A 27695-nucleotide genomic window follows, 5' to 3' on the forward strand; every position below is an offset into this window, starting at 1 on the left:
GAACCCGTCTAGCCGCATTGTCGTTTATGAGCATAATTATTCTCAATCATTATGGGTTTTATTCAAAACGTGCTCTAAGTCTTGAAGCGAGGGCATTACGTCAGTTGTTTGATATTGGTTGCAAAATAATGTGATATAATATACTATACAACCGGTGAAATGACGGCACTCTAGTATTCGTAAGATGAATCTAACAAAAGTGTTGTGAATAACATTGCAAAAATCTGTTTTCTCACTATTCTTGATATAATTTTACCCTGTGAATAGTATTAGTTCATCCTGTTGAGCTTGCATATGATTTTAAAATGGCATAGTCGCGAGTTCAGAGTATAATACTAGCAAAGAAGGTTTTATAAGTGATGGTGATGGGCCCAGAAAAAAATTGGTGCTATATATTAGGCGAATATAGAACAAATAAGACCAAATACAATTTATTGTATTTTGTTGCATTTTAGAATACAAAGAGTTGAATGGTAGAATACACCGAAAAAAAACTCAGATCCTCACTTTCTAAAATTTCCCGGTGTTTTTATGATTATCCCGCTTTTCCCGTTTTTTTCCCGGTGGGTTGAAATTCCCGCCGTTTTCCCGCTTTTCCCGGTTCGCTGGCCACCCTGCATTGCGATCGATCTGTTTTAAGGCTACTGTACATCTCGGGATTTTTTGATCACCGGACTTTGCTCCACATGTATTTTAAGTAGGAGATGGATTTTCATTTTCCGTGACGGAAAAAAGTCTACACAAAAAATCAAGATTCCAGAAGTGTGTAACCAATTCTGGAAAACGTCACGGATTTTTAAAATTCTCCACACCGAAAATCCGGCCGGAAACAATTCAACCATGAATTGTTTCCGACGGGAAAAGTGACGCTTTTATTATGTTTAAAAATCTGGGCTGATCTGAAGCAACTGGTATTTTTTAGAAGCAGCGGAACTTTTGACAGTTTGTAGAGATAACGGCGGAAAATTTTCCGTAATCAAAGCCCCGGCCCAAATTCCCGAGGTGTACAGTAGCCTTTAAGGCTAGTTTACAGTTTGGGAAATGGATCACGGGATTTCGCACGGGATTTGCGTCGGGATTTGATCAGGGAAAATTTCCCGCCGAGATCTCTCCAAACTGTCAAACCAAAAACTCTGCTGCTTCTTAAAAATACAAACAGTATCCAACTTGCAGCAAATCGCAAACCTTCTAAAAATACTATTTTCCCCGTCGGAAACAATTTGTGTTGAATTGTTCCCGGCCGGATTTCTGTGTGGAGAGTTTTAAAATCCCGTGATGTTTCCCGCGGTTGGGTTTACACTTCAGGAAAACTGTCATTTTTGTGTAGACTCATTTCCCGTCACGGGATTTGAAATCCCGAGCTCCATTTAAAATACACAGGGACCCAAATCCCGTGACACGTTTTCCGAACTGTAAACTAGCCTTTAAGGTCACGGGATTTGATCAGGGAAAATTTCCCGCCGAGATCTCTCCAAACTGTAATACCAAAAACTCTGCCGCTTCTAAAAAATACTGACAGTATCAAATTTGCACCGAATTTCAAACCTTATAAAAATACTATTTTCCACGTCGGAAACAATTTATGTTGAATTGTTCCCGGCCGGATTTTTGAGTGGAGTTTTAAAATCCCGTGATGTTTTCCTGTGACACGTTTTCCGAACTGTTAACTATAGTCACAGAGAACAGACATCCATGATCGAACAAAAATATTTAAAAAACGTGTGTAAACATTTGAATTAATATACGAAAAACACTAGCGCCGCCACATCAACTTATCCCAACTATCCGTCAAATCGATTCCGGAACCGTTTCGAAATCCTGGATGGATTCAGCATGGAATCTAGCTCAAAGAAAACAACCGATTCCAACGCTATCGTTTGACGCATTTGAGCTGGAATTCATGCTGGAAATCCGAATCGGTTCCGGACTAGTTTGACTGGGTAGAGGAATAACCGCTGTCAATTCTGTCGAACTCAGCCACAACAAAACGTGACGACAGTAGCGCACCTGGTTTAGATATCCAAACTACCTTCGAAACCGTTAGAGATTTTACACAAGTTGAATGCTGAAGATGGACGTCTGTTCTCTGTGCTATAGTCTTTACTGGGTGTATGCTTGCCGCCCTCCAAACTCATTTGTCTCGGTTCGAGCAAAATGTTAGTACGACCTTTTGAAAACCCAGGCGAGGAATACTCACTTGCTCTATCGCGCCACCTACCAGCTGACATCTACGACGATTAAATCGTCGAAATTTTCTCAATACGGAGCTTTTTTCACTTCGCGCTCAGTCCATCGTCGATCGCGTCTGCGTATAATTTCGGGTTTACCTGTTCCGCGTTTATGTAACATTTGCGATAAGATTCTGGTAGAAAATGTATCACAGTGAAGTATTTTTGTGCTGCTATATGATATTCACAGTTTTCGAGCATAAAATGGAGCATTTTATTGGGATTCCTCCGGGCGAAATGTCGCCGCGATTTTGACGTCGTCGTTTTCACACGCAGTGAAAAGGTAATCAAATAGTGTTTTCAGATTGGTTTTTTATGCAACGTTGTGCGAAAATATATTGCATATTGTGGAAAAATGTGATTCCCCCTACCCCCCCCCCCCCACCCCAAATATGTCCAAATAATTGAAGAAAAAGCGTAAGTTTGATGTAAGCCATTTTGTGCGCGACGTGTTCGATCGTGCACAAGTGTCGGAAAAAGAAAAAAAAAAAAGCAATTCATTCCCGATCATTGCTGAAGATGGTGATAGTGGAGGTGGTTTATGCGTGATCGGTGCTCATTCTAGCTTTCGATGTGAATGTGCGGCTCTGCGACTGATCGATTTGGTAATCGCGGTGCGCCAAGTTGCCAGCGATTTTTAAATCAAAGGATTCGCAGAAGTGCTGCTAGTATTATCGTAGGTGAATAACCAGCAATTATTTTGCTAAATCAGTGAATGCTTTTTCCGTTTTTCTTTTAAAGCAGAGTTCTGTGAAAAGTGTTTCTTCTATTGCTCGAATGAATGGATTTTGGAAATGTTTCTTCGCACCGTTTTGGGCTGTATTGTACGTGGAATACCTGCTGGAAGCAGTGGAACGGGAGCAAGCTGAGTTCAAGGTAGGAATGCAAGATTCAATAGCCGGTGTGCGAAGTTGCCACTGATTTGTAAGAAAGTTTTGTTGTTTGCTGAAGAAAAAAATTGATATTGCCGAAGGTTTTTTTTATTAAATTAAATGCAGAGATTTGTGATCGTGTTCGATTTGTTGGTTGAAAGTTCGGGATTTTTAATGTGCTTCAGACCAGTCAAAACAGTTATTTGAAATATCGCAAAATAAACAAAAAAACTTGCTGCATACAACTAAAAAGATTCTGTTGAGAACAATAAAAAATCCTTTATCCTTTAAAATGTCCATTGATATAAATAGAAAAAAAACTGATAGATTACAAAAAATAAGTATCGTTTCCGATTCCTCTTCGAAATTATCATTTGTTGGACAAGTAGCACAATGATTCATCGAAGCCAGTCTGTCGCTTCTAATCGCTCCTCTAGTCCGTAGGTGAAAGTGTGAAGTGATCCGTCACCTCAAAGGTATGCTGTTTATCAAAACTTGTCGAACACCAGTACGTACGTACTACATCTTTCGCTCACGACATTGACATATGAACTGATAATGTAGGGGATAATGGAATAAACCACCTGCGAGGTACATACATAATATGTTACCTGTTTCATTTGGTAAACGTTTCTTAGTCCCAACACCTTGAACTGTCTAAGCTCTTAAACTAACCTCCTAGGAAGGATATTTTTCCACGTTGCTTTATCTCTCTTTCTCTCTCTCTCTCTCTCTCTCTCTCTCTCTCTCTCTCTCTCTCTCTCTAAGGAGACAATTGGTTGAACCCACCACGTTAAATATATTAGAATTAACTGGGATTAACGTTCCGACATCGTCTCATCAATATGGTACTGTCGACTTGACCGTGATCGTAATCGTTAGTTCCAGTATTTTTAAGTTGTTTTTATGATTTTATAAAATATAACATTTTTTTTTTTTTTTTAATTTTCACTTTTCGTTAGGCGGATTTTTTTGCAATAAGAACGTTTCTTACCGATTCACCCCACAGAGGATGGAAAGAGAACCAAACGAATCGATTCGATTGCTACACACAGGGTTTCGATAAGATAAACTCAGGAATAATAATTGGGTGGAGCTCAATAAATCGCTCAATTTTATTCTTCGTTAGTGACCCACTATAGTAAATATGTGAGGGTATGTGGGTTTTCGAATTCGCTAATGCGGATTATTGTTGTGAGTTATTATCGTTGCAGTTGAGAACTGAAAACCGAAATTTTGTGCATCGGAATCACGTCGGAGGTAGTTCGCATCATTTGCACAATGATGTGATATAATGCGCAATGCTCCCAATGTATTGGCTTGCTCGGGACAAGAGAAAAACCGATTGTCGCTGGTGGGATTTTCTAGTTTTCAGCTGTAATTATCGTTGTCAATGTCAGGCCTTCTTCAATTTCTAAAAACGGAAGTCATTAAATGTCGAATAAAATTCTTTTTCAGATTATTTTTTAATTGTTTTTCTACGTTTTAACCACGTGCTCGTTTGACACTATCGATCTTCTTTGACAGTAAATTTAGCCACCTGGGTTAGCATTTTTGACAGTTGTCCTACCAAAAGGGTAGGAATCAAGGTAATTCAATCAGGGCCGGCGGAAGACGTGGATAGTAGGGGGGCCGAGGAGGGAATTACCCACTCGAAAGCTTGCAATAAACCAAAACTTGAAATTAGCAACGTATGCATTTCGCGCACAAAGTGCATGCGTCTGAAATTCTCGATTTACAATAATTTCATATTTTTAATCAGATACAAATTTCTTTCCTTTACAATTTAAATTTATTGAAAATTTGTTTGGAGTTTCGGAGTTCAGATCGATATTCAAAAAGAAAATGCTATTTGATTCATACTAAAGGATGCAGTTAAAAATATTTTTAAAGGATAGATGCACAATTTGATTTTTTTTTGCAAGAACAATTATTTGATTAAAAATCGAAACAAGGAGAAACACTAGTAGGTTTTTTATAAGGAAGACAAAAGGGATTGATTTCAACATCAGTAGAAAAGACCGTATCAGAGGAGGTGAGGAGAGGGCGGACAACAATGACAGAAAATTAAACTTGCAGCTTTTTGGCAAACAGTCATGGTCACTGTCAGTACATCATGATCCGGATCGTTGGCTGGCTTCCTTCAATACGCTGGGAACTTATGGGATCAGTCAATTAAAAAGGAAGATATAACTAAATTTGGATATCTATCGTGTTTGAAAATACTCGCTTAACGGAGAACTGGCGCAAGAACACTGGGTGCGCGACCAGACAAAATGTTTAATGTCGTGATAACCATCACCACAAGCGCAGAGATCGCTCTCCGCGTCCCCAGTACACCGGAGATGCGCATTAAGCGTATAATGATTAAACAAGGACCTTCATCCATCCTCTTTAACCAAGGTTTGTTGATACCATTGGGATTTGTAAACATCCATTGTCCCACAAAATTTGCCAATTTCCGAGCGTCCACTGACAAAAAATACTGAAAAACTCGTTGAAGCTACGCGATCTTTCATAAATATCACCTTCTAATGTCTAAGTGTTCGCCTTCTCGTTACCATGCTAATCTAAGTGTCCTATTTCTCATTACCCAAAAGGGAGCAATGCGAAAGCACTCAAACTAATAGGTGTATCTGGTAATCTGGTAAGATTTTTCAGATAAAGCCCTCAGGAACTCCCAGAATTTACCCAGCAAAAAACAAGGAGTGCTTTTTTTTGGTGGTATTGAAAGGGAAAAACTGATCAAAATGGTGAGTGAAGCGAACGCAATTATATGAAAAAATTCCCGCAAATGCGAGATTCGAACCCGCAACCTTCGAGACTCCGGTCCGAGTTTTTATTATCGTCCATTTTTTTCTTTTTGTTCATGCAAATGAATTGTGCAAAAACCGTGGAAATTAAGAGGACTCAAATATACAAAACTTGGAGCTTTGGATGTCCTATATGGACTTTTAATTTACTTCGGTTTTGTAACAGCACCCATCAAGGGACAATGTTGAGTCGAGGAAGCTTCGGAGAGAAACCGAGTCTCCTCTTTCGAAAAGTTATGGGCGCATTAAAAGATGTTCCTTCAATGAGATTGCCATAATCTCGCTTTTTAGTGAACAAGGGAGCGTAGAAATAACTCGTGGCCGGTGGCGTAGCTCTCTTTGGCATTTCTTCTCGGAGCCTTCTTCAAAAGAATGCTTCATTTTTGTTCTTAGTTCATGCGGAATCTCTCCACAGAAGAAAAACTTTTCGTGAATCTCTCCGAATTTTCCACACCATGCCTTGTTTCTACAATGGGTAAGTTTAGGGCCCTATTATTCGCAACGACAGCAGTTCATGCCCCGCTGAATAAAAAGGCAAATAGGCAGACGATTTTTTCTGAACGCAGTTGCTTCGATAGCAGAATGTTCACTAACTGAAGCGAAGGGTACTGAAAAGAGCCAATCACGCATTTCGTAACCAAGGTCTCGGAAACGACACCATTAATCTCTACTTCTCGGGCGGATACGTAGACAAAATCTTCTTTGTTCTTGTGTGATGTTAAATGGCCTATCTTTGGTCCGGAAGTAGACCATTCATGGATGGATATATGTATTAAAAAGGAAATCGGCATTCATTAAGCCTGAAAGGATGTCGATCCTCGAAGATACCTTCCCATTAGTCAACAGTGTCATGCGAGCTTCAGTACCCACTAAAGGTTCTATTGCAGGGAATGGAAAATTCATGCAACGAATTTATCAGTAATCAACAAACACATTTTCGCTGAGTCGTCGGTCATACAGCCCGCTAACAAAGGGTGTTTCCAAATGGCCACCAGCTATTATCAGGGAATTTCCATTTTCACTTACATACGTCATGTCTGAGCTTTCGTCAGTACGGTTACAAATCACTCCGAATCTAACTACCCAGTCGGGGAAAAGGTGTCCCGCCGGCCCTGAATTCAATCGAAGGTAGTTCAAATTCATAAAATTATTTTTATTTGTTACTAGCTAATACCTATCGCGCGCTGCTGCGACTTTCAACGAAATAGGAGGAAAACACAATTTATTCCGAGGCGCCATCTGGCGGGCATATAATCGCCAACCAATAACACACAAACACGCTCCAGAACAAATGCCTACTATGTATAAATTTTGACGGCAATCGGTTTAACCGTTTGGGAGTACATAAATCACATACATACAAACATTGAACGAACATGTTAGCAGATACTCACTATATATCAGAGTATATTGGCGCAAATGGCACGTTCCCTGTATGTAGTCAGCGATTTGTACCTTGCCGTGTCTTTTCATCATTTCCTGAGAGGAAGAAAAGGAAAAGGAGGAGGGAGGAAGTAGAATTGGATGGGTGGGGAAAACAGCACAAAAAAACAAACATCAGGTAAGTTAAACTCACAACTCGCCTGCTAGTAAGCCTAAAGCTCTTTACTACATTGGCTAAGAAACTTTAGTTTGTTTCTGAGTTTCAGTCGTCCAAACGTGGTGTCGTCTGTGTAAGGACGGACGAAAACTAGAAATCGCAATTTCGCTACTGCTGGGCAGTTACCTATTATATGATATGAGGTTCCGAAGTCGGATTCACAAAGATCATTTGGAAAAAACTCAGCGCGCTGAATAGTTGCCATGTGACAATTGAGTTTGCAGTGGCCGGTTAAAGCCCTGGTCAGCATGCCGTAGTGGAGCTACGAGAAATGTAGGAGATTTTTCGAAATCACTGGGTACTATTGCACAAGAAACGCCTTTGTTCGGCGACACGATTTTTATAATAATTGCGGTGCTCGGGCGAAGCCCAGGACCGTATTTTTTCCCTTGTCCAACTTGTCGAAATCGACAACGGAATTCGGACGGACTTAGAACCAACGAAGTCAACAGCTGAACCTGCCCCGGCCAATTCGTCAGCCCCTTTCATTTCCAGTAATATGGGAAAGTCCGGGCATCCAGACAAGGTAGATAGTGTTGACAAAGCTTAGTTCTTCGATTTTGGATTGGACCAGGATTTGTCTGAGCTAAACGCCTCGATTGCAGCCTGACTATCGGAGCAGAAGTTTATAACTCTGTTGGACAAACTCAGTTGAAGGGCCGTGTGTACCTCGCACATAATCGCGAAGATTTCTGCTTGAAATACAGTACAGTATCTACCTAGTGAGTGAGATTGTTCCAATCTCATTTCACGATGGTAGAAACCAGCACCAGCACGTACCTCCATCCGAGAACCGTCAGTGTAACAGACCACTTGCGTTTGTTGTTGTCTTTCCATAAAGCCAGACAACCACTCCTCTCGAGAGGGAATCTTCACATGGATTGTCGCGTAAATCCAATAGATGTATTTAGGTTTGGAATCCAATATAACTCCAACTTACTTGACTTGATCTGCACACAGTAGCTCAAAGAACTCCAAGGGACAAACCCCGGTTGTTATTCGCTTCTTTGTGAAAAGAACCATTGAAGTTTGGTTTGGGTTAAGGTTGGACAGAGAAAGGGTAAAATTCGCAAACGAAAAAAGCAGTTTTTTCCACACCGTATGTCAGATCTTCATAAAAATCAATCAGCAGTACTGTAACAACATTCTACATACCTTGATTTTTATGAAGATCTGACATACGGTGTGGAAAAAACTGCTTTTTTCGTTTGCGAATTTTGCGCATTCCCTGTCCAACCTTAACTGATAGTTTAACTTGTCGACACCACTGTTCGATAGCTCTTAATGCTTGTTGCATTAAATCAAAGATTGTTTCAATGCAAAATCCAATAATTAGCATTTGGTAATTGTCAGCAAACCCGAAGATTTGAAATCCAAGCTCATTAAGTTTCTTCAATAAGCCATCGGCAACCAAGTTCCATAACAAAGGTGACAGAAGGCCACCTTGACGGCAACTTCAAATACCCAACTTCCGCATCTCAGCCTGCCGCAGCGACGAACCAAGAATGCGGTTACTAAGCATTGCGTTTATCCTACGCGAGATACATGCAGATATCCCATGACCGCACGTCGCTTCCAGAAAGATCGAACGAACGTGTTAGCAGAAACTATGTAAACATCTTGTCAGTTTAAAAGCTTCATTTAACTTTGTTTTGTTTGTTAATTCATTTCAGACAAGATTGTTGTAAATATTTTAACCCAAAATGTACAAAAACTAAACCATTCCGTCCAATACAACGGAAGTTATTAACTGCCAAAATCTCACGCCCCAAATTTTTAAACGGAACTCCTTAATTGAAAACTAACCTCGACACCAGAAACGTTTTCTGAATATTTACCAGTAGCTCTTCGAAAAATAACGAAATTAAGACCAAAACTCCTACAACCGAATCGATGACTAAATCCCGACAAGATGAGACATACAAAGAACAAAAGCCCTCGCTTTCGCGGTCAATTTGCCGTGTTGGGTCGGCGAGGGCGGTGTTTTATTGGCGTGTGCGGGGCAGCAAGCAGGCAGCGGAGTGATAAGATACCAGTGCACTGCTATTTATTGGGAAATTGGATTACGATTAAAGTGTACGATGGCGTGCGGAGCTGAAATGTTGTGGGCGATTAGGGTGTGCCATAAATCGTGATTATTCGTGGTGACGAATTCTGAAGTTTGTAATTGATGGACATTGGATTTGAACAGGCTTGCAGTTGTTTAAAAAACCCTTGTTTTTCTAGATTTTTTTCCAATTGAAATGCACGTTTTTGAACGCCATAGCTCACCTGTCCTTTATCGTTGGATCAATCAGACTCTTTCGATGGTGCACAGTTAGAGTGAGTCATTTTCCTATTGTACTCAGAGGAGACAAGTGGTCCGACATAACTCTAACAACTCATACACAAACAATAGAGCATGGAAATGAATGTAAATGTTCAATTAAAATTGAAACCTTTTGTCGAAACTTTGAATACGCTATCGATTGATATGAGAGCCATTAGAAGAGCGGGGGAAATTTTAAGTGCTAGGCACATAAACGGTTCCGACGAGATACTGCCGGTATCAATTAGATTTATCAGTTCCCGAAGGTTACTTTAGGCTCTACACTAATAGCCGATAACAGTTGAATCATTGAAAAAAAACCGAAGCCAACGAAATTTTTTTATGCTTGCATCGATCCGGTTAGATTCAAAACGTCAGTCAAACGTAGACTGAGCCTTCAAGGTAGGCAACACCGATACACGTCCTTCTTGGTGACTTTATGTCGATGTTTTCGGAATCTTTAATCGATAAAAGCTAAAGAAAGAGTTGTCACGCGATGTCGTGAAGTAGAACTCGAACCAACACTTGATTAATCACCGTTTTTTCGACAATTATATTGTAGCTCTGGGCCAATCCTTCGCCCGGTACCTGTACTACGCATGAAGTGAAGTGTGTAGCTACACTACCTTACATCGATAGCGATAAAAACGAACACGCAATCGGCTGATAAGGTTCTCCAGCAGGTGGAATTCGTGGCGTTGACGTGCGGTAGTTGAAATCGATTTTGAGACAGTCCTTGTTTCAGTACCTCGGACACCACGACGATGGATAGGTGCCTCTGACCGAGAGGCTCACCGCTTCTTTCACTTATAACCGACCGTAGACCCTAGTTGTCCAATAACGGTAGGAAGTGCGAAGCACAAGTTTCGACGGTTTTAAGCTAGTGTGAAAGAAACAAAAGTGCTCTTGTGGATTGAAATCTTTAACCGGATGTGTAATTTGAACTAATGTTTTAGTGATATTAGAAGTGTTGAGTACGGTTTTTGAAATACGGAAACTACTCAAGTACCCTCTAAATTTTCAGGCGGAAAAATAAATTAGAAGAAAAACTAATTCAAACCAGCCAGTAAAAAAAGTTAACATGAGCTCGTTAAGCAAACAGTCTTCTTCGCAACTACAGTTTCTTTTCATGATATCCTTTTGGTCAATGATGCGTGTACAAGGGGCATACCTTCTTCGAATGAAAAAGACTGACGTTTTTGTATTACCATAATTATAGATCGTAGACGGCGGTGCCCGGTCTATTTCCGCTCGATGACTTTTATTTACCTGATAATAATGATTCATACAGCAAACGTCACTGAACAGTAAATTATAATTTTTAAAGTGCAGTATTAATTTAATTGTTTAACACTTGAAATCATTGAAATCGCGTGTGTCTTTTCAATACTTTTACCAGAAATCGAACACGTCCAAAATAGTAAAACTAAGTTCATACCCTCAATCATTCGCCAAAAGAAGCAATACCTCAATATAGGGTATCAACGCATATCAATGGTTTCCAGTGAATCAAAGAACAATCGCAATCGGATTTCGTCAAACCCCGATACGATAAGACTGAATTGGCGCATCGTTTACTTAAATTGTTATTGCTTCCCTAGTGTAGGCTGGCCCAACGCAAACGAAACAGACTGATAAGACTGGTCAGTGTTTTTTATGTACGAAGAAATTGTACAATTTGATGCGATAAACAGTGAGTGTAATCGACAGCGGCAAGAATTTAATTAGAAACGTGTAACTGCGAGGAACACAACACACAAAAACAAACCAAAGACAACCGACAGAAAAAATGGAACACTTGTCTATCCTGACAGCCGGCTGGAGTTACATTCCGGCCGGGCTGACGTTTGGCTACCTGCTGATGCTTCCGATCCCACCCGACAATGCCACCTTCGCCAGTGTGTACCGAGAGACCATGTACTGGCCGTACATCGTAGCCATCATCACGCTGATCATCTCGGTGGCGCTAACTAACGGGCTTAAGCTCAACTATCGCAAGTGTCAGTTCGTGCACCTGTACGTGCAGTTGGCGGCGATGGTGTTCTATCTGGGAGCCGGGTTGATCTTCCTGCTGGTTACGGGTGAGTGAGTAATGTCTATCTTTGGAACGGTATTTCGATAAAATCTATCAATCGAACGGTGGACATTGTTATTTAAGGTAGGAATGATGAATTGACTTGGAACGGCGTACTTTTCGTAATAGTTTTCATTTTGAAGGGGTTCTGTGGGATTCGAAATCTTATCAGTTGAATACGTTATATTTATTTCCCATCTGTATGATGCTCAGTCTTTCTCCGCATTTATGTTGCTTTCTTTCTTCGCTAATTACAAAATAGTGCCCCTTTGTAATAATGGTAGCGTTATGGAACATAGTATATCAATCCGAGATCTTGCCTAGTAGAATTAACATTCTGAAGTTTGATCCATTTTTTTTTATCATTATTATGTCATTGATGTCAGAACATCGCGAGAACAGGTTTTTATTAACTACTTCCTGCGGATCCACACAATACTGTTCTCGGGAGTAACCCGTCGTGAGGGTCATGTAAATTAAACATCTAGCGATTGTCGACTCAGGCGAATCGCTGTGCTTAGCCAGGCGGATATAAGCTGACCGCTTTATAGAAGCAGCTTCACGAGGTAGTTATAGGCAGATGAGAATGCTCATGAGCTGATCGTTTGCAACGGCTACCTGTTAAGAAAGCTCAGGATGTATTTTTAGATCCAGATTCTGGCGTAACTCAGTTTCCAAAATTATTTCATATTATTTATGTTAGAAATTCTGAAAGCAGCTTCACGAGGTAGTTGGAGGAGGGGGCACATGAGAGTGCTCAGGCTATGAGCCGAACGCTTGCAACGGCTACCTGTTAAGAAAGCTCAGAATCTATTTTTAGATGCTGCCAGAATCAGTACTAGGTTTCTGAAATAATCTTTCACATTCTTGGGGCTCGGAATTCTGAATACCTGAATCGATCACAATTTTCTTTAAATTTTTTTAAGCACTATTTCCGTTCATATTCTATTCTATTCCAACCCTTACATAGCTAGTATTGAAAAGCATCCTGGAACACTACAGCCATTCTGTACAGTTTTTCTTGTCAACGTTTGTTGTGCACACCCCTCGTGTGGCAACGCACCTAGTAACCAGTTATCTTAACGAACAAAAATGACGGACGACGAATGTCATCGGTCGGAAGAGGAAACGCCAGAGTGGTGAACGTCATCTGAATTCATTCTTTCTAATTTGCTTCTGGAGATAGAACAAAATTATTTTTTTATAGTATTAATTTATAAAAATTATCAATTGGCACATGTGTAGTACCGCTATAACTGACATTTCAGGTAATACTAACCGTGAATAGAATTGAACCCTTGCATAACTACAGATTATTACGAAACTCTAGGAACACCGCCGAGTGAGGTTAGAGTAACGTGAGGTTTTGATAAACCACACTAGTTCGATTTTAGATTAAGGTAATTGTTAATTCAACAAACTAAAAATGTAAAAGGCTTATGAATTTTCTATGCGTAGGACGTTGACCAGGTTACTAAAGGCTTCTCCCGTTCCGGATAACGAAACGGAAAACCTACAAAACGTGAGTTCTTCACATGTGTGATGAATACTTATATTTAAAAAGAATATCATTATTTATAGGAAATTTTAATTCGGCTATCGAATAAACGAGTTCAGAATTCCGGAAACTGTTTTCTTGTTGCTGGCGCAACAACGTTATTAAAACGGCCAGGCCTACTGTGCAGAGTTGTGCTTGAAGATGTTTCAAAATTAGACGGCAATTAAATTATGCGTTTAATGAATAATTTAATTACCGAATTGTTTTAAGTCTTAAAGGAGGAAGAAACGAGGACAACCGTACCGACCGCACCCGTTTAAAGGGAATATAATACATCGTTGGGAGTGACTTGGCTCTTTGGTCCATTGAGATGGGACAGAGGTATTTACACCTTGCCCTGGTTAATAAGTCTAGGTCAAAGCGCCTTTATTCGCTCTGAAGGATACGTTTATTTTCGTACCACCAATGAACTAAACCGAATGCTAAAGCCAAACCTGGTGGCAAATAGACGTGCCCGAAGATTGAACGGATTTTCGTTACATGTCTTACATACCCGTAACTTAACTGTTACATAGCAGTTACAAAAATGTTACAATACTGTTACAAAATTGTTGCATACCCGTTACATAATCGTCACACAATAGTTACCTACACATTATATAACCGTTACATGCCCATTGCGCTATCCGAGCAACACAGTTTATTGACTAACAGCTTCTGCAACATAATTCGTTGAAAAGAAGCGTATATCAACCATTATCCAACTGATTTAGCAACCAATAAAGCGCACCAGCAAAACTTTATGGTTATGCAACTAACCGCGGCCATTACATGTTGCAAGTGTTTCTTGGGTACCATTACACAGAGGTTACACAACCGTTATCAAACAGGATCAAAATTGTTACAGACTCATTACACATCCGTTATCCCTCTCGCAGGTTGATGGGATTGCTGGTATTGTAAACATCATCAAGCCACAATAGATTCATTAGAGTTATCTAAATATAAGGACCTTCGCTCTTCTTCGTTTCTATTTGCACCAAGTATTACTACTAGAGGGTAATTAGTTCTCATGTTAATAAGCCACCAATCATTATGACTACTCAGGATTTGATTTATATTAGAAGCCCGCTTCAAGATGTTGATTACAATACGCCTCGATAGTAGTGTATCGAGGAGGCCGGGAGGGCTGATATGAGCCTTTTTCTGTTCTAAACTTTTCTTCCATTTACCCGCTCATAACCAACAATCAACCAGTAACATAAAGATAATTGAGAAAGGATGTGCTATGTGTGGTGGTTGGGTATACAAGTATTAGTAGTGTTTGAAGTACTAATGTATGTATTTTGAAGTACTAATGTATGCGTTTCAAACGCGGTCTTAAGCGGGAACCTACAAAAATGCCCTCGCGCACGCGATTACGAATCGGTCACGTCCGGAAGTGTGCCCTTGATCCTAGAAGCCTGGTTCCATGCCCTCAGATGGACCAATTAAGAAAATAAGCTCATACCTATCAGACAACACGTCTCATGGCGACATGACCGGGAACTCCAGTGATAGGGCGTAACTCACTCCCTGTCAGAATGTGATCCGTACACCGAAAACTAACTGAATGACGATCCGCGAATATGTGATTGGCTGCAGAGTTTCAAAATCGAATTTATACAAGCGAAGTCACATAGACGCGAGCACACGCGACAAGAACGTCGACATACGAACGCTTAAGCCCTTCGCGATCATCCACGCACACCTATGCCCGCGAACGCGCATACTTGATAACACTCCGGTAATTGTGTGAACGTTTTAGTACATACGAAGTTACAAACGCGGTCTCAAACGCGAACCTGTAAACGCGCGAGATCATGAATCGGTCACGTCCGAAAATCTTTACTCTTCATTCATAGCAACTTAGGTCCATATATCAAGTTGAACCAATCAAAAAATAAAGCTCATATCCGCTAGACCACACGTTTTACGGCGAAATGACTGGAAACTCTAGTGATATGTAAGAATCCACTGAACCGTACAAGAAACATTAAGTATCAGAATCACGGTCCGCGCGCGATCATTCTAGAACACACGCGAATTTATACACGCGAAGTTACATACACGTTAGCACATGCGACATACAAACGCACACGCGATCGAACACGTTAACGTACAAATGCTCGAGCCCTTCGCGATGATACACGCTATCGCGAGTCCCTCGCCCGCACATACCTGAACCGTACAATGAATATCACATTCAGAATCACGGCCCGCTACAATTGACCTAAAGCAGTGTTTTAGTAGGCGCTATTCGCCTGTCTCGTCTGCAAATTGTAGTATGTGATTCTGACGGGGAGCCCTTCAGAGAATCTAGCTCTACAGCTCCAGTAGGACAACTTTCGAAAAAACAGTTTGAAAAGGATCGGTCCACTTGGCAATATTCTACAGCGTTTTTTTCATGATGCAATTTGATGTGGGATACCCTTTAGTGATCAGAGCTGACAATTTGAAAAAGAGCACCCTACCGGTCGCCGCAGAACAGGTTATATGCACTGCCGAGCATTTGGTTGAGTAGCTCGCGTCGAGGCGCCGGTGTACCGGACTCAACGCTTCGCCTGTAATCGCTGCATGGACCTCAACACCAACTCATTCTCCTGCTGCGGACTATCCGAGTATATCGCGAAAAATTGGGAGTTGCAGTTCACGAAACGGGCACCGGTATCATAAGAAATTCTGCCGCTGGTGAACTCTCAGTCGGAGTATTCACCATTAGATCAGATTTTCGGAGCTAAATGGCTCAAGTAAGCATGGGATTTAAACAATCTAAAGTATACAGAGAATTATGGAATACAAGAGAAAAGCCGGGAGCTAATTGACTCAAAGAATCAATAATAGAACGGATCAAGCATGGGTTCGAAGGAATTGCAAAAAATTCGCGAGCAAAGGAAAGAGACAGTATCCCCACGAAGTAATACTTTGATGCAATTCTATAAGGAAAAGGCAGGTGTGTTGTAGTGGTTAGGATCGAAAGTGAGTGCCAACACAGTAAATTGTAACCCGCTAGGGTAACAGTTTAGCACTGAGTTGAAATATACCATTTTTTGTGTATACACTCCGTGGAGCGTATTTGTTTACGAAACATAACCAAGGTAACAGATAAGCATGCTGAATGCGTCTTAACGGCTACTTGATAAGCACTTAAGTCGTTTGAAATGCTGCTTAAAAAGTCGCTTTTGGCAAAATATACGGCTACATTTTTGTTGTGCTATGAAAGTGCTTTTTACTGCTCTTATGCGTTCAGAATGCTGCTTACTGGCAAGAAGTTTTTAAACGGTTTTTTGAATGCCGATTAACAACAGTGCTAATATACTGCAAAAAGCATTTGAAATGCAAATTTTATGCCACTTTACTGCATACACTACTGCTAGTTGGTTACCTGGGAATTCTCATCACTGTTCCTTTGATCGTTCATAATTCTCGCTAATTTTTGTTTGTACTTTGGTTTGTGAACTATTTTGTAGTTTTAAATAGATGTAATTTTTTACTCAGCAAGCGACAGCGGAGACGGCGCTGGAAGGCGAGATGGTTTATTTACATCGTGCGGAGGGTGGCTATCGAGGAGAGTTACTGAGTTTCGTACCACGAGGAAGGAAGGACGTCGTGTGCTGTAAGTTTTGTCGTTTCCTAGCTGGGATAGTCCAGTGCGAGTGTGTAAGAAAACTTTAACCACAAAATGTCGGCCGTGGTTTGGAAATTAATGTGTTGCTGCTGGATCGTCGTTTGTTGGAAGTTAATTACCAATGAGCTTTCCGGCTAACCGCAAAGAATCCAAACGCACCAATCCGCCCTCGCTAGGAAGGATAAGTCGAACGAGCCTTACTCTCCTTCGCAGCTAACAGCCAAGGAGGGCGAAGTAGAGTGGACAACGGCTTCCGCTGGTAGAAACACAGCGGTTATATATTTTTATTTTCGCTCTTGTTTGAGTGCGAAAATCCGAAATTCTCGTAGAGGCCGCAGGTCGCCCTGACAAATAGGGTCCATCGGGCAAATAAGAACCCAAGTAATGTGGAAACCCCTACTTACCTCTTCTGGAGTTTTTCAAGCTTACTATAAATAAAAGAGAAAAAGTCCACATACCTGTTACCAACCTGTTACATAGTAGTTAATACCGATACATTACATTACATACCGTTATATTCCGGTTATTTGTCCGTTACAAATTCGTTACATACTCTGCGTACGCGTTACATCCCCATGAAATGCTAGTTAAATACCCGTTACGCGTTCGTTGTATGCCCTTTGCATGCAGGTTACATATCCGTTACACACCCGTTACGTTCCCATCACGTGCCGTAAAACACGTTGCACACGTAACATATTTGTTACGTACGTACGTCATAAACTGTTTTGTACTGTTATAAGCCGTTACATACCATTAAAAAATGTTACATTGTACAGTGAAGACCCGATTTCACCAGCCCCCGATTTTCTCAGCTTTTTGATTCGATGTTGTCAGCCTCATATGAAAATCATTTTGAGGGGCTGAGAGATGCAAAATATGCAAAAATAAAAATCTATTTTTCTTAAATTTTGCTCTGTAAGACCCCCAAAATTATACTAAACAATCAGAAAGCGTTATGAGTCTGTGGCTAGGGACCAAAGCTGAGTATTTTGGTAGCTTACATTACAACAGGATGTACACGAATTTAACTTGGTTAGTCTGCCAGAGCTCCTAGATCATATTTTCATATGATGGTGACTAAATCGGTGGATGATAAAAATGGCTCTTCACTGAGCTTACGTCCATACTGTCGCATACCGTTAGATACCGTAAAATTAATTTTGGTTTTTGTTTTCTTGTATTTAGAAGAGATGTGTTTCTGGAAATCTAAAGCTAAGTGAATCCTCGATAAGGTTTTCATTCGCCTAGTTCTTATAATGTAGTCCGGATCTATATCTCTGCGAGAGATCCAAGTAGGCATCGCTTAAGTATAGACGTAATTTTTTCTCGCAGTCTGATTTTTCAAAAAAGTATATTTGTTTGTTAGGAGTTGGAAGTGAGCCTAGTGGGTTAAAAATCAGATTTATCGTGCTGTGCCCATCCGGAATGTGTCCGTAATGTTTGATTTCCCATTTGGGCTGCCAAGAATCCGTGCTTCTTAGCTAAAAATATGCGTGTTTTGCTAGGAAAATGAGCAAAAAGGTGTCGCGCATTGGATAGGCTCCCTATCAGCTTCAAGTTTTCTAATGAATAGCGGTATTTTTGAAGATTTTACGATTAGCCTCCAAAGTTAGCGTCAGCCGTCTCTAGCATGTCTCTAGGCACCGGTGGTTCTTCGGAAGTAGGTATGGCTCTGTTTGCCTAACTCAATAAGGAATAGTGTATATGAAACACAGACCAAAACTGTGTTGAAAGGAGAAAAAGGAGAAGTATACCACATCAAAGTCGGATAGTATTGAAGACATTTGATACTGGTGAACTCGTTCCAATTACGTTGTATTTCAATTCTTTGATTTTTTGCAAAGGGTGACACTTCCTTCTTTATAGCATTTTCGTGGGATTTTCATTTTTTCTGTTCTCAGAGCTGTTTGGGAGTTTTTGGTTTTTATGTTTAGTACTAAATAACCGATTCCGCCAATTTTATCTATCATTATTTCAGAGAGCGAGTAAAGGCGCTATAACCTTGATTCATTAGCCAGGACAGGGTTAACAACCTCTGACTCATCCCAGGAACCTTGGACCAAACTTTAACCCTCTTAGCCACGTCACTCCCAACGATTTATCAAAACTCCACCCCATCAAATTGAAACGGTTGGTACGGTTGTCCACGTTTCTTCCTTATTCAAGGTTTAAAATAATTCGTTGATAAAACCATTAATTAAACGAATAATTTGGTTGCCGTATAATTTTGAATCATCTTCATTTTGTACGCTGCACAGTTGGCCTGGCCGCTTTAATGATTGTGTCACATATCATATGTGCCACGAACATTAAGATAGACAAGAAAAATTGTAGGCGAACGTCTGCAATTTTGCCAGGATCCTACATGTATTGGCTATGTATGTATAGACTAGACTAGACTGTAGTCCGGATCTATATCTCTGCAGGTACGGTTCAATATTATTGAGAGGTTTGTCGTACTTCTGTGGTATGTAGAACAGGTTGCGGTCTTCATGATACGTCACACGGATTTAGATCGGGGATGGATGAAGGCCCGAGATTTAGTCCTATCTTGTCGGTCCACATTACTCTTTGAATCGACAGTAAACTTGCTCTCCTCTGTGGACTGGAAAATCGGACTTTTTCGCTGAACGAAGTTCTTACAGCGGTCCAATTTCGTAGCTCCTGGATGCGGTTTAAAACTCTTTTTACAATTAACTGGAACATTTCTACGACGATTAACATGTTTTTTTATTGCGACATCCCAAGTAACAATTGAAGTTTTATAGCACACTACAAGTGCAACCTAAGTTTTATAAGAGGCTACAAAACTACCATAAAACCTCAATTGTCACTAGGGATGAGCCGAAAAATTGCGAATACTCTACCATTTCTTTTCTTAATGATGCAACTGTCAAACTAAAACAATCCTTTGCTTTTATTCACAGCTTACTGTGGTATATAGCTTATATGTATGCATAAAACAAATTATTGAATGCATAGGTAAAATGGAAACCCTATTTGTATCAATATCACGCAAAGGGTATATTTCTAGAAATGATTTAATTCGAGGATATTGTGATTTGCCAAATTCTTTGTCATTAAAATCGTTTCTATAATTCAAAATTCCATTTTCCAACTCGGTCTCTTAACCAATCGTCGTAGCCTCGAGCCCCTACACTAAGAATTGATTGCCAAGTATGTCCAAGCTCAGCAACAGAAAGTAGTACCACATATTTGCTTTCGTGTTAAGTTGTTTAGGAATAGCCAAAATATAAATGACCCAAAATTACTTCCCTGATGACCTGCACAGCTTACCTCTAATTATGAAGTTATGGGGTTATTTAATTATTTTCCCATTTCACATTTTCGTTTAGTCAGGTGAAATTAAACCAATCCAGTAATTTGTTTAAAGGAAATGTGAATAATATATTATTCTATCAGAGCATGAATATTGTTACCGCGCGACGAGTCAAACGTTGCAATGTGCAACGTCTCAAATAAAGTATAAACAAAAACAAACCATGCGCTAGCCCTCAGCCATGCGTGGGTGAAGAAAACAGAATTAAAAATAGAACCAGAGCATGAGATGCATACGGGAAATGTTTGCCTATCAAATAATGTAATCAATGCAAGAGGTCTATTTGGTTAGGCTAGGAACTAGTATATAAGGCCAAAGATTGTTAATAAAGTTAGAATTTTTTGGTTAGTCTTAATCGATGCGTCGTGCTGTACACACCGAAATTCTCCCTATACGGTTTTAAAGGTTCTTTCGCTGCGAAAACCGTTCTGAAATCCGTAATAGTAATATAGGTCTCCACTTGCAGTGAGACACTAGTCTATTTTGGTTTCAACGTCTATCTCAGCGCTAAAAGAACTGTTCTTATATTGATGTAAAACAATTCCACTTTAGAAGCGCCGGCTCTCATATCGTAGAGCACTAGCCTAAAGTCTGAAGAAGTTTATCTCAGTAAAAGAACCAATTCCACGAAAGGACGTCTCTAGGTGCCAGCTGCCAAACGTTTCGTTTCCGTTTCCTTCGCGCGGAAACATATAAATTCTCAAGCATCCGACCGAATTCGTAACGTATTACCACCCGTTTATGCTTCCCCAGTCACAGATAACGAGACATTGAAATAAAATCGATAATCACCCAATAAACCCGCGCAGTTTACCAGCGACCGCCATTATGTCGTTTTATTACTCTATTTCATAGCCGTTTTCCCGTTTTACGACATCTCAATCTCACGCGTGTTATTTTTCCTCCATTTTTTTTTTGCAGATGTCATCCCCGCGGTCTATTTAGCCGCCTGTGGCCTTGGACTGACTCTCATTCCGGGACTAAGCTACATACACATTCGTGCACCCGGTCGCTGGCGCTCACTCTACATGGCACTGTGTTATTTCTGGTTCCTGTCCGGAGTGGCAGCAATGGCCACTATTTTCCTGATCGACCCTAGTGACTCAAAGCTTGATCAGACGGTGCACACGAACGCTGCTATCTGCCTGCTCTCTTCAGCTGCTTTTGTAATTATTCTGGTGGCAATTAATGAAATGTTGCAGCGCGAGGGAATCGTAGAATACAAAAAGCCACTGGATTTCGACACGGATATTGCTCATGAAAGCGGAAAGCTGATGGGAACTCGTACGGAGGGTAGAAATTTGTACAACAACTTTATCACCTCGTCGCCTGCGACGTTAACGAATGGTGGGGCAGGACCCAAACAGTGGAATTCGTCGACGGAGCAGATCGTTCCGGTGGATCATTCGAGGGGAAAAAACTACCACAAGTTGTGGGTGTTTTATATGATCTTTACCAAGCTGCAGGGCTTCATCGCATTTTATTTTATCTTTGTTGTTTTTGGTATCGACTTCAGTATCTTGACGTTCAGTAGCGCTAATACCGGGTATTCGATTTTCTGGTTTATGACTCTCGGTTCTTTGGTTGGAACCGTTTTCATGACGATTCTGTGTAGCAAAATGGTCTTTCTGGTGGCATCCATTCTACACACAATCGGTCTGATTTTAGCCGTATCTTTCTACTCTACTTCGGCAGGAACGATTCATATGGGTGTGTCAATGATTGTGTTCTACACCTTTATAGGAGCATCGCTGGTAATTCCAGCAATCAATATCTTGGAGCTTTCTCCTTTAAACTTCAATGAAACATTCCTAGCGATCGGATCCATTCTCGAGCTGATAGGCATCGCTTTGATTCAATACTTTGCCGTCACAGAGGGCGCCATGCTCGGGATGGTTCCAAACACGAACAAACTGGCAGAGAATCACAAGGACGTGATCGCAGCCCATTTCATTGCAATGATCGTACTCAGCGTGATATTGGCGGTCATCGTCTTGTGGCACATGCCGGATACATTCAAAAAATCCCTAGCCGAGATCCATTCCGATATGGCTCGAATGACGTCGTATTTTGCGTTTACCAGAATGATGAACCCGATCGTCGGTACTCATCACCCAGTTACTCGAGCATTCAGAGAGAGCATTACATCCGAACAACCGGAAGTTGACGAGAAGCAGCTTAGTACACGCAATGGCCATCTTGCTGTAGTTTCCCAGTACAACGATCGTAGCGATGATAGTACGGGCAGAAGGAGTCCATACAATGATTTTGTCGAACCAAGATACAATCGACGAGCTGTTCCCGAACGAGATTTCTCCCCGGTATCGGATCGTGATGATCCTTACCAGCAGGAGCAACTTCGACGTCAACACGAACGAAATTACATCCTTTCCCGGCAGCAACATAACATGCAACGAGCACGAGAATCCCCTGAATCGCCCCAGCACATTTACCGACCCGATAGACGCGCCGAAAACCAATACCAACAGCGTCCCTACAGTGTCCACGTGGACGACTACAATCACGAACGTCCACGAAGCAGTAACAGTCAAACAAACCGCCAAGGTCCACCGTTGCTCGCTCGGCAGCAATACTACGAACAGTACAGCCAAGAGCGTCCACAACCACCCCTCCCAAAGCCATCGCCAATTCGTCACTCACCGACTCCACCGCCGCCCGTCAGAGAATCCAACCAACCATTACCGATGCTGATTCACCGTTCACAACCATCGCAGACCGTTAAGTCAGAACCCGGATTCGTATCTCGCCCCCGGCTACAAACGCAAAAAAGTGACGCTCCGGCTCCACCACCTCTACCACCGGCAGACTACCTCACCAAATCACTACCACGCATCAAACCCGACCGAGCATCACGGGAAACCATCCACCCGGTGCTGGTGCCGAAACCGGCCAAACAGCAGGAAGAGATCGTCCCAGGTGTGGAGTACACCAGCAATCTACGACCGTCGGAGTTTCTGCGGCAAAGCCGACAATCGATGTTCTTCCGGGAATCAACGGCGCCGGATTAAAGTTCGAAAGGTGTGCGATTCTCGGCCCCATCGGGGCCGAGCTAGGATAAGGATATTGGTAAATAAATGTGGACTGTGTAGGAATCGAGAGGGGGTTTGAGGGTTTCCATTGAATATCCGAAGGGCATAGCTATACCAGCATTTGAAGCACTTGAATGGAACCGTGCGCATCGCTTGCATCCTCCCCTACGACGGGAGTATAATATTGTGGGCTTGAAAGGTTACATATGTCTCGTCGCCCATCAAAACTTCAAACGTCATGAATACAATTTGCGGGCGCCTGTTGCAGCTTGTTGCTTTTGTTCTGTACTTTGTTTAGCGTATCGACATTGATTTATTCTTCCTAATTAAAGATACTACCTTATGGTCCGATTTCGGGCTGGATGATCCGGGTTTCTATCCAAAGAATGCTGTTCCCCAATTTATACTCGCGAAAAGAATTAAAAATCGCTTCACCATCACCGTTACACACTTTTCACTAAGCCATGAGACCAAAACCTTAGTATTCACTTCATTTTCGATGCACGAAGGAAAGTAAACAAACGAATGGTGACAGTCAAACGCGCAGCATGCTGTGATGTATGGCTAGCTTACTTCCGATACAGTTCTTACAATCTGATGTCAAGTTAAGGACGATTCAGACGATACATCAGCTTCCGTCAACGTCAACGGAACGTCACCGTTCCGTCAGGATAAGTTTAATACTTTTCTCTTGTGCACGTTTACACGTGCCGTACGTCAAAACGTTCCGTACCGTTTTTTTTATTCAAATCGTTTATTTGATAAGGCACGTTGCGTTAGCTTAAAGGTGCCAATTTTGTTTTGTTTTACATTTTAAATTGCTTAAAACTAGGGGATTACATATTGATTTTTTTAAAAATGAAACTAATGCGATTTTATAGCTATCTTATATATCTACACAAGGGGATAATATTGTTTTCGTAAGATTAGGGAGGTCATTTAGTTTTTGTGGCAATATGGTTTGACATTTTTATCAGTGAGATTATTGGAGCAAATAATGTTTAATTAAGGGGGACAATTTTTTACGACTAACTTAAAACTAGGAATAACTAGAGGGCATGATTGAATTTTGTAAAGATTCGTAATTATAGTTATTTTTGTGGGTAGTAGAGTTGGGCAATTTCAACGAGATTATATAATATAATAGTTAAAACTAGAAGAGACAAGAAGAGCTAAATGCTTCGTGATGATATTGGGGGGGGGGGGGGGGGGGTAGGGGTGTTACTTCTGGGTATAAGAGGCAGGGGAGGGAGGGTAGACAAAGATGGCAGGGAGAGAAAATTATTTCAGTTTCAGGCATCGTGAGATCAACGGATGGATTACAAACTCGGGTGGCCTTCATCAGGGGAATCATGTACTGGGACGCCGGGTGGTCCTCCTCAAGATGGCAGGGGTTTTTCCAGACGATTTCGTAGTACGGCTCAGATGTGGATCGGCTACATTTCGAGTTAAGCGTGTTATGTTCGTGCCGTAGGTCCCGTGTTTGTTGGCTCATTCGATACAGATGCTTTGATACAGGTGGAAGAGCGTTCTGAGAATGATAAGGAGATAACAAGGGGCAGTTAGACTTGTATATTGATGGTTTTCACAAAGGTGTATATAAGGGACATATAGAGAACATCGCGGCTTGCCAGCACATCTCGAACCGGGACGTTGGTTGGTCTTCCTCGGGCCCGCAGGGTATCCATTAGCCGAGACCTAGCGGAACTGTACTCGGTGCACGCCCAGACAATGTGCTCGATGTCGTGATAGCCGTCGCCACAAGCGCAGATACCACTATCCACGAGCCCAATACGCTGGAGATGTGCATCCAGCGTGTAATGGTTTGCCATGAGTCGGGACATCACACGAATGAAGTCACGACCCACATCCATCCCCTTGAACCAAGGTTTCGTCGATACCTTAGGGATTATCGAATGTAGCCACCTTCCCAGCTCTCCACTGCTCCACGAAGTTTGCCAACTTTCGAGGGTTCTCTGATGAGTAATACTGAAAAATTCGCTGAAGCAAATTGGTCTTTCGTAAACGTCTCCTTCTAAGGCACCCACCTTAGCTAAGGAGTCTGCCTTCTCATTGCCCGGAATGGAGCAATGAGAAGGGACCCATACCAAGGTAATCTGGAAAGAGTTGTCAGATAAAGCACTCAGTAGCTCCCGTATTTTCCCCAAAAAATACGAGGAGTGCTTGCCTTGTTTCATCGAGCGAATAGCGTCAATGGAACTGAGGCTATCCGAAACGATGAAGTAATGGTCTGCGGGTAATGTTTCTATGACTCCAAGGGTATACTGAATGGCAGCTAGTTCTGCGGCGTAAACTGAAGCAGGGTCACTGAGTTTGTAGGAGGCGGTGAACTTTTGATTGAAAATACCGAAGCCAGTGGATCCTTCGAGGTTTGATCCGTCAGTATAAAACATCTTAGAACAGTCGACTTCTCGGAATTTATTATAAAAAATGTTTGGAACCACTTGTGGGCGTATGTGGTCCGGAATTCCACTAATCTCGTCTTTCATGGATGTGTCGAAGAAAACAGTAGATTCAGAAGTATTTATGAAATGCACACGGTTGGGATTGTAAGAAGAAGGATTAATATTTTGCGCCATGTAGTCAAAGTACAGGGACATGAAACGGGTCTGAGAATTGAGCTCAACAAGCCTTTCGAAATTTTCAATCACGACCGGGTTCAAGATATCGCATCGAATGAGCAATCGATATGAGAGTTCCCAAAATCGATTTTTCAACGGGAGAACGCCCGACAGCACTTCGAGACTCATCGTATGGGTCGACTGCATGCACCCTAAGGCGATACGCAAACAACGATACTGAATTCTTTCGAGTTTGATGAAATGTATTTTCGCGGCGGAGCGAAAGCAGAAGCATCCGTATTCCATTACCGACAGTATCGTTGTTTGATACAACCTAATTAGGTCTCCTGGGTGGGCACCCCACCATGTTCCGGTTATTGTACGAAGAAAGTTGATCCTTTGTTGGCATTTCTGTTTCAGATACCGAATATGGCATCCCCAAGTACCTTTCGAGTCGAACCAGACCCCTAGATATTTTACTGTGAAGACCTGAGCGATAGTTTGACCCATTAATAGAAGCTGTAGTTGTGCTGGTTCACGCTTCCTTGAAAATACAACTAGCTCAGTTTTCTCCGTGGAGAATTCGATACCCAGCTTAATAGCCCAAGCAGACAAATTGTCCAGGGTATTCTGTAATGGTCCTTGTAGATCGACAGCTTTGGGTCCCGTAACAGACACCACGCCATCGTCTGCAAGTTGTCTTAACGTGCAGGAATTGTCAAGACATTCATCAATGTCGTTGACGTAGAAATTGTATAAAAGGGGGCTTAGACATGAGCCCTGGGGAAGGCCCATGTAGCTAAATCGTGATGTCGATAAGTCACCATGCGAAAAATGCATGTGCTTTTCCGACAACAAGTTTAGTAAAAAGTTGTTTAAAGTCGCTGAAAGACCATGCTGGTGCAGCTTCTCTGAAAGAATGTTGATCGAAACTGAATCAAAAGCCCCCTTAATATCTAGGAACACTGATGCCATCTGCTCTTTGCTAGCATAGGCCATTTGAATTTCAGTTGAGAGCAACGCAAGACAATCGTTCGTCCCTTTGCCTTTGCGAAAGCCAAATTGTGTATCTGACAGTAAGCCATTTGCTTCGACCCAATTGTCGAGGCGGGATAGGATCATTTTCTCGAACAACTTCCGGATACAGGATAGCATTGCGATCGGACGGTACGAATTGTGGTCGGAGGCTGGTTTTCCTGGTTTTTGGATGGCGATGACCTTCACTTGTCTCCAATCGAGTGGGACAATGTTAGTCTCGAGAAACTTATTAAATAAGTTCAACAAGCGTCTCTTGGCAGAGTCAGGCAGATTCTTCAACAAGTTGAATTTGATTCTGTCTGGCCCCGGAGCTTTATTGTTACACGACAAGAGAGCAAGTGAGAACTCCACCATCGAAAAAGGTGTTTCGTTCGCGCTATCGTGAGGAGACGCGGCGCGGTAAATCTTCTGTGCCGGGGCGGAATCCGGACAAACCTTCTTGGCGAAATCGAATATCCAACGGTTTGAATATTCCACGCTCTCATTAGTACTGTTTCGATTTCGCATACGTCGGGCTGTTCCCCAAAGAGTGCTCATCGATGTTTCTCTCGTTAATCCGTCGACGAACCGGCGCCAATAATCGCGTTTTTTGGCTTTCATCAAACTCTTCATTCGCTTGTCT

At 41.7% G+C, this 27695-nt stretch overlaps 1 protein-coding gene across 4 annotated transcripts; it reads left to right on the plus strand.

The window, feature by feature from the left end:
• The first annotated feature begins 10546 nt into the window (after positions 1–10546).
• LOC131690036 (uncharacterized) lies at positions 10547–23520 on the plus strand. Of its 4 annotated transcripts, XM_058975513.1 has the most exons (4): positions 10554–10664; positions 11041–11128; positions 11423–11902; positions 21325–23520. In XM_058975513.1, the coding sequence occupies exons 3-4, from the start codon at positions 11611–11613 to the stop codon at positions 23430–23432; spliced, it is 2400 nt and encodes a 799-aa protein (XP_058831496.1). In that variant the 5' UTR covers positions 10554–10664; positions 11041–11128; positions 11423–11610; the 3' UTR covers positions 23433–23520. The 4 variants fall into 4 exon arrangements, with proteins under 4 accessions (XP_058831470.1, XP_058831480.1, XP_058831496.1 ...); XM_058975487.1 differs by lacking the exon at positions 11041–11128 and having other exon boundaries at positions 10547–10664; XM_058975497.1 differs by lacking the exon at positions 11041–11128 and having other exon boundaries at positions 10553–10755.
• The last annotated feature ends 4175 nt before the right edge of the window (positions 23521–27695 follow it).

Source organism: Topomyia yanbarensis, chromosome 1 (assembly GCF_030247195.1).
Source record: "Topomyia yanbarensis strain Yona2022 chromosome 1, ASM3024719v1, whole genome shotgun sequence".
Lineage (NCBI taxonomy): Eukaryota > Metazoa > Arthropoda > Insecta > Diptera > Culicidae > Topomyia > Topomyia yanbarensis.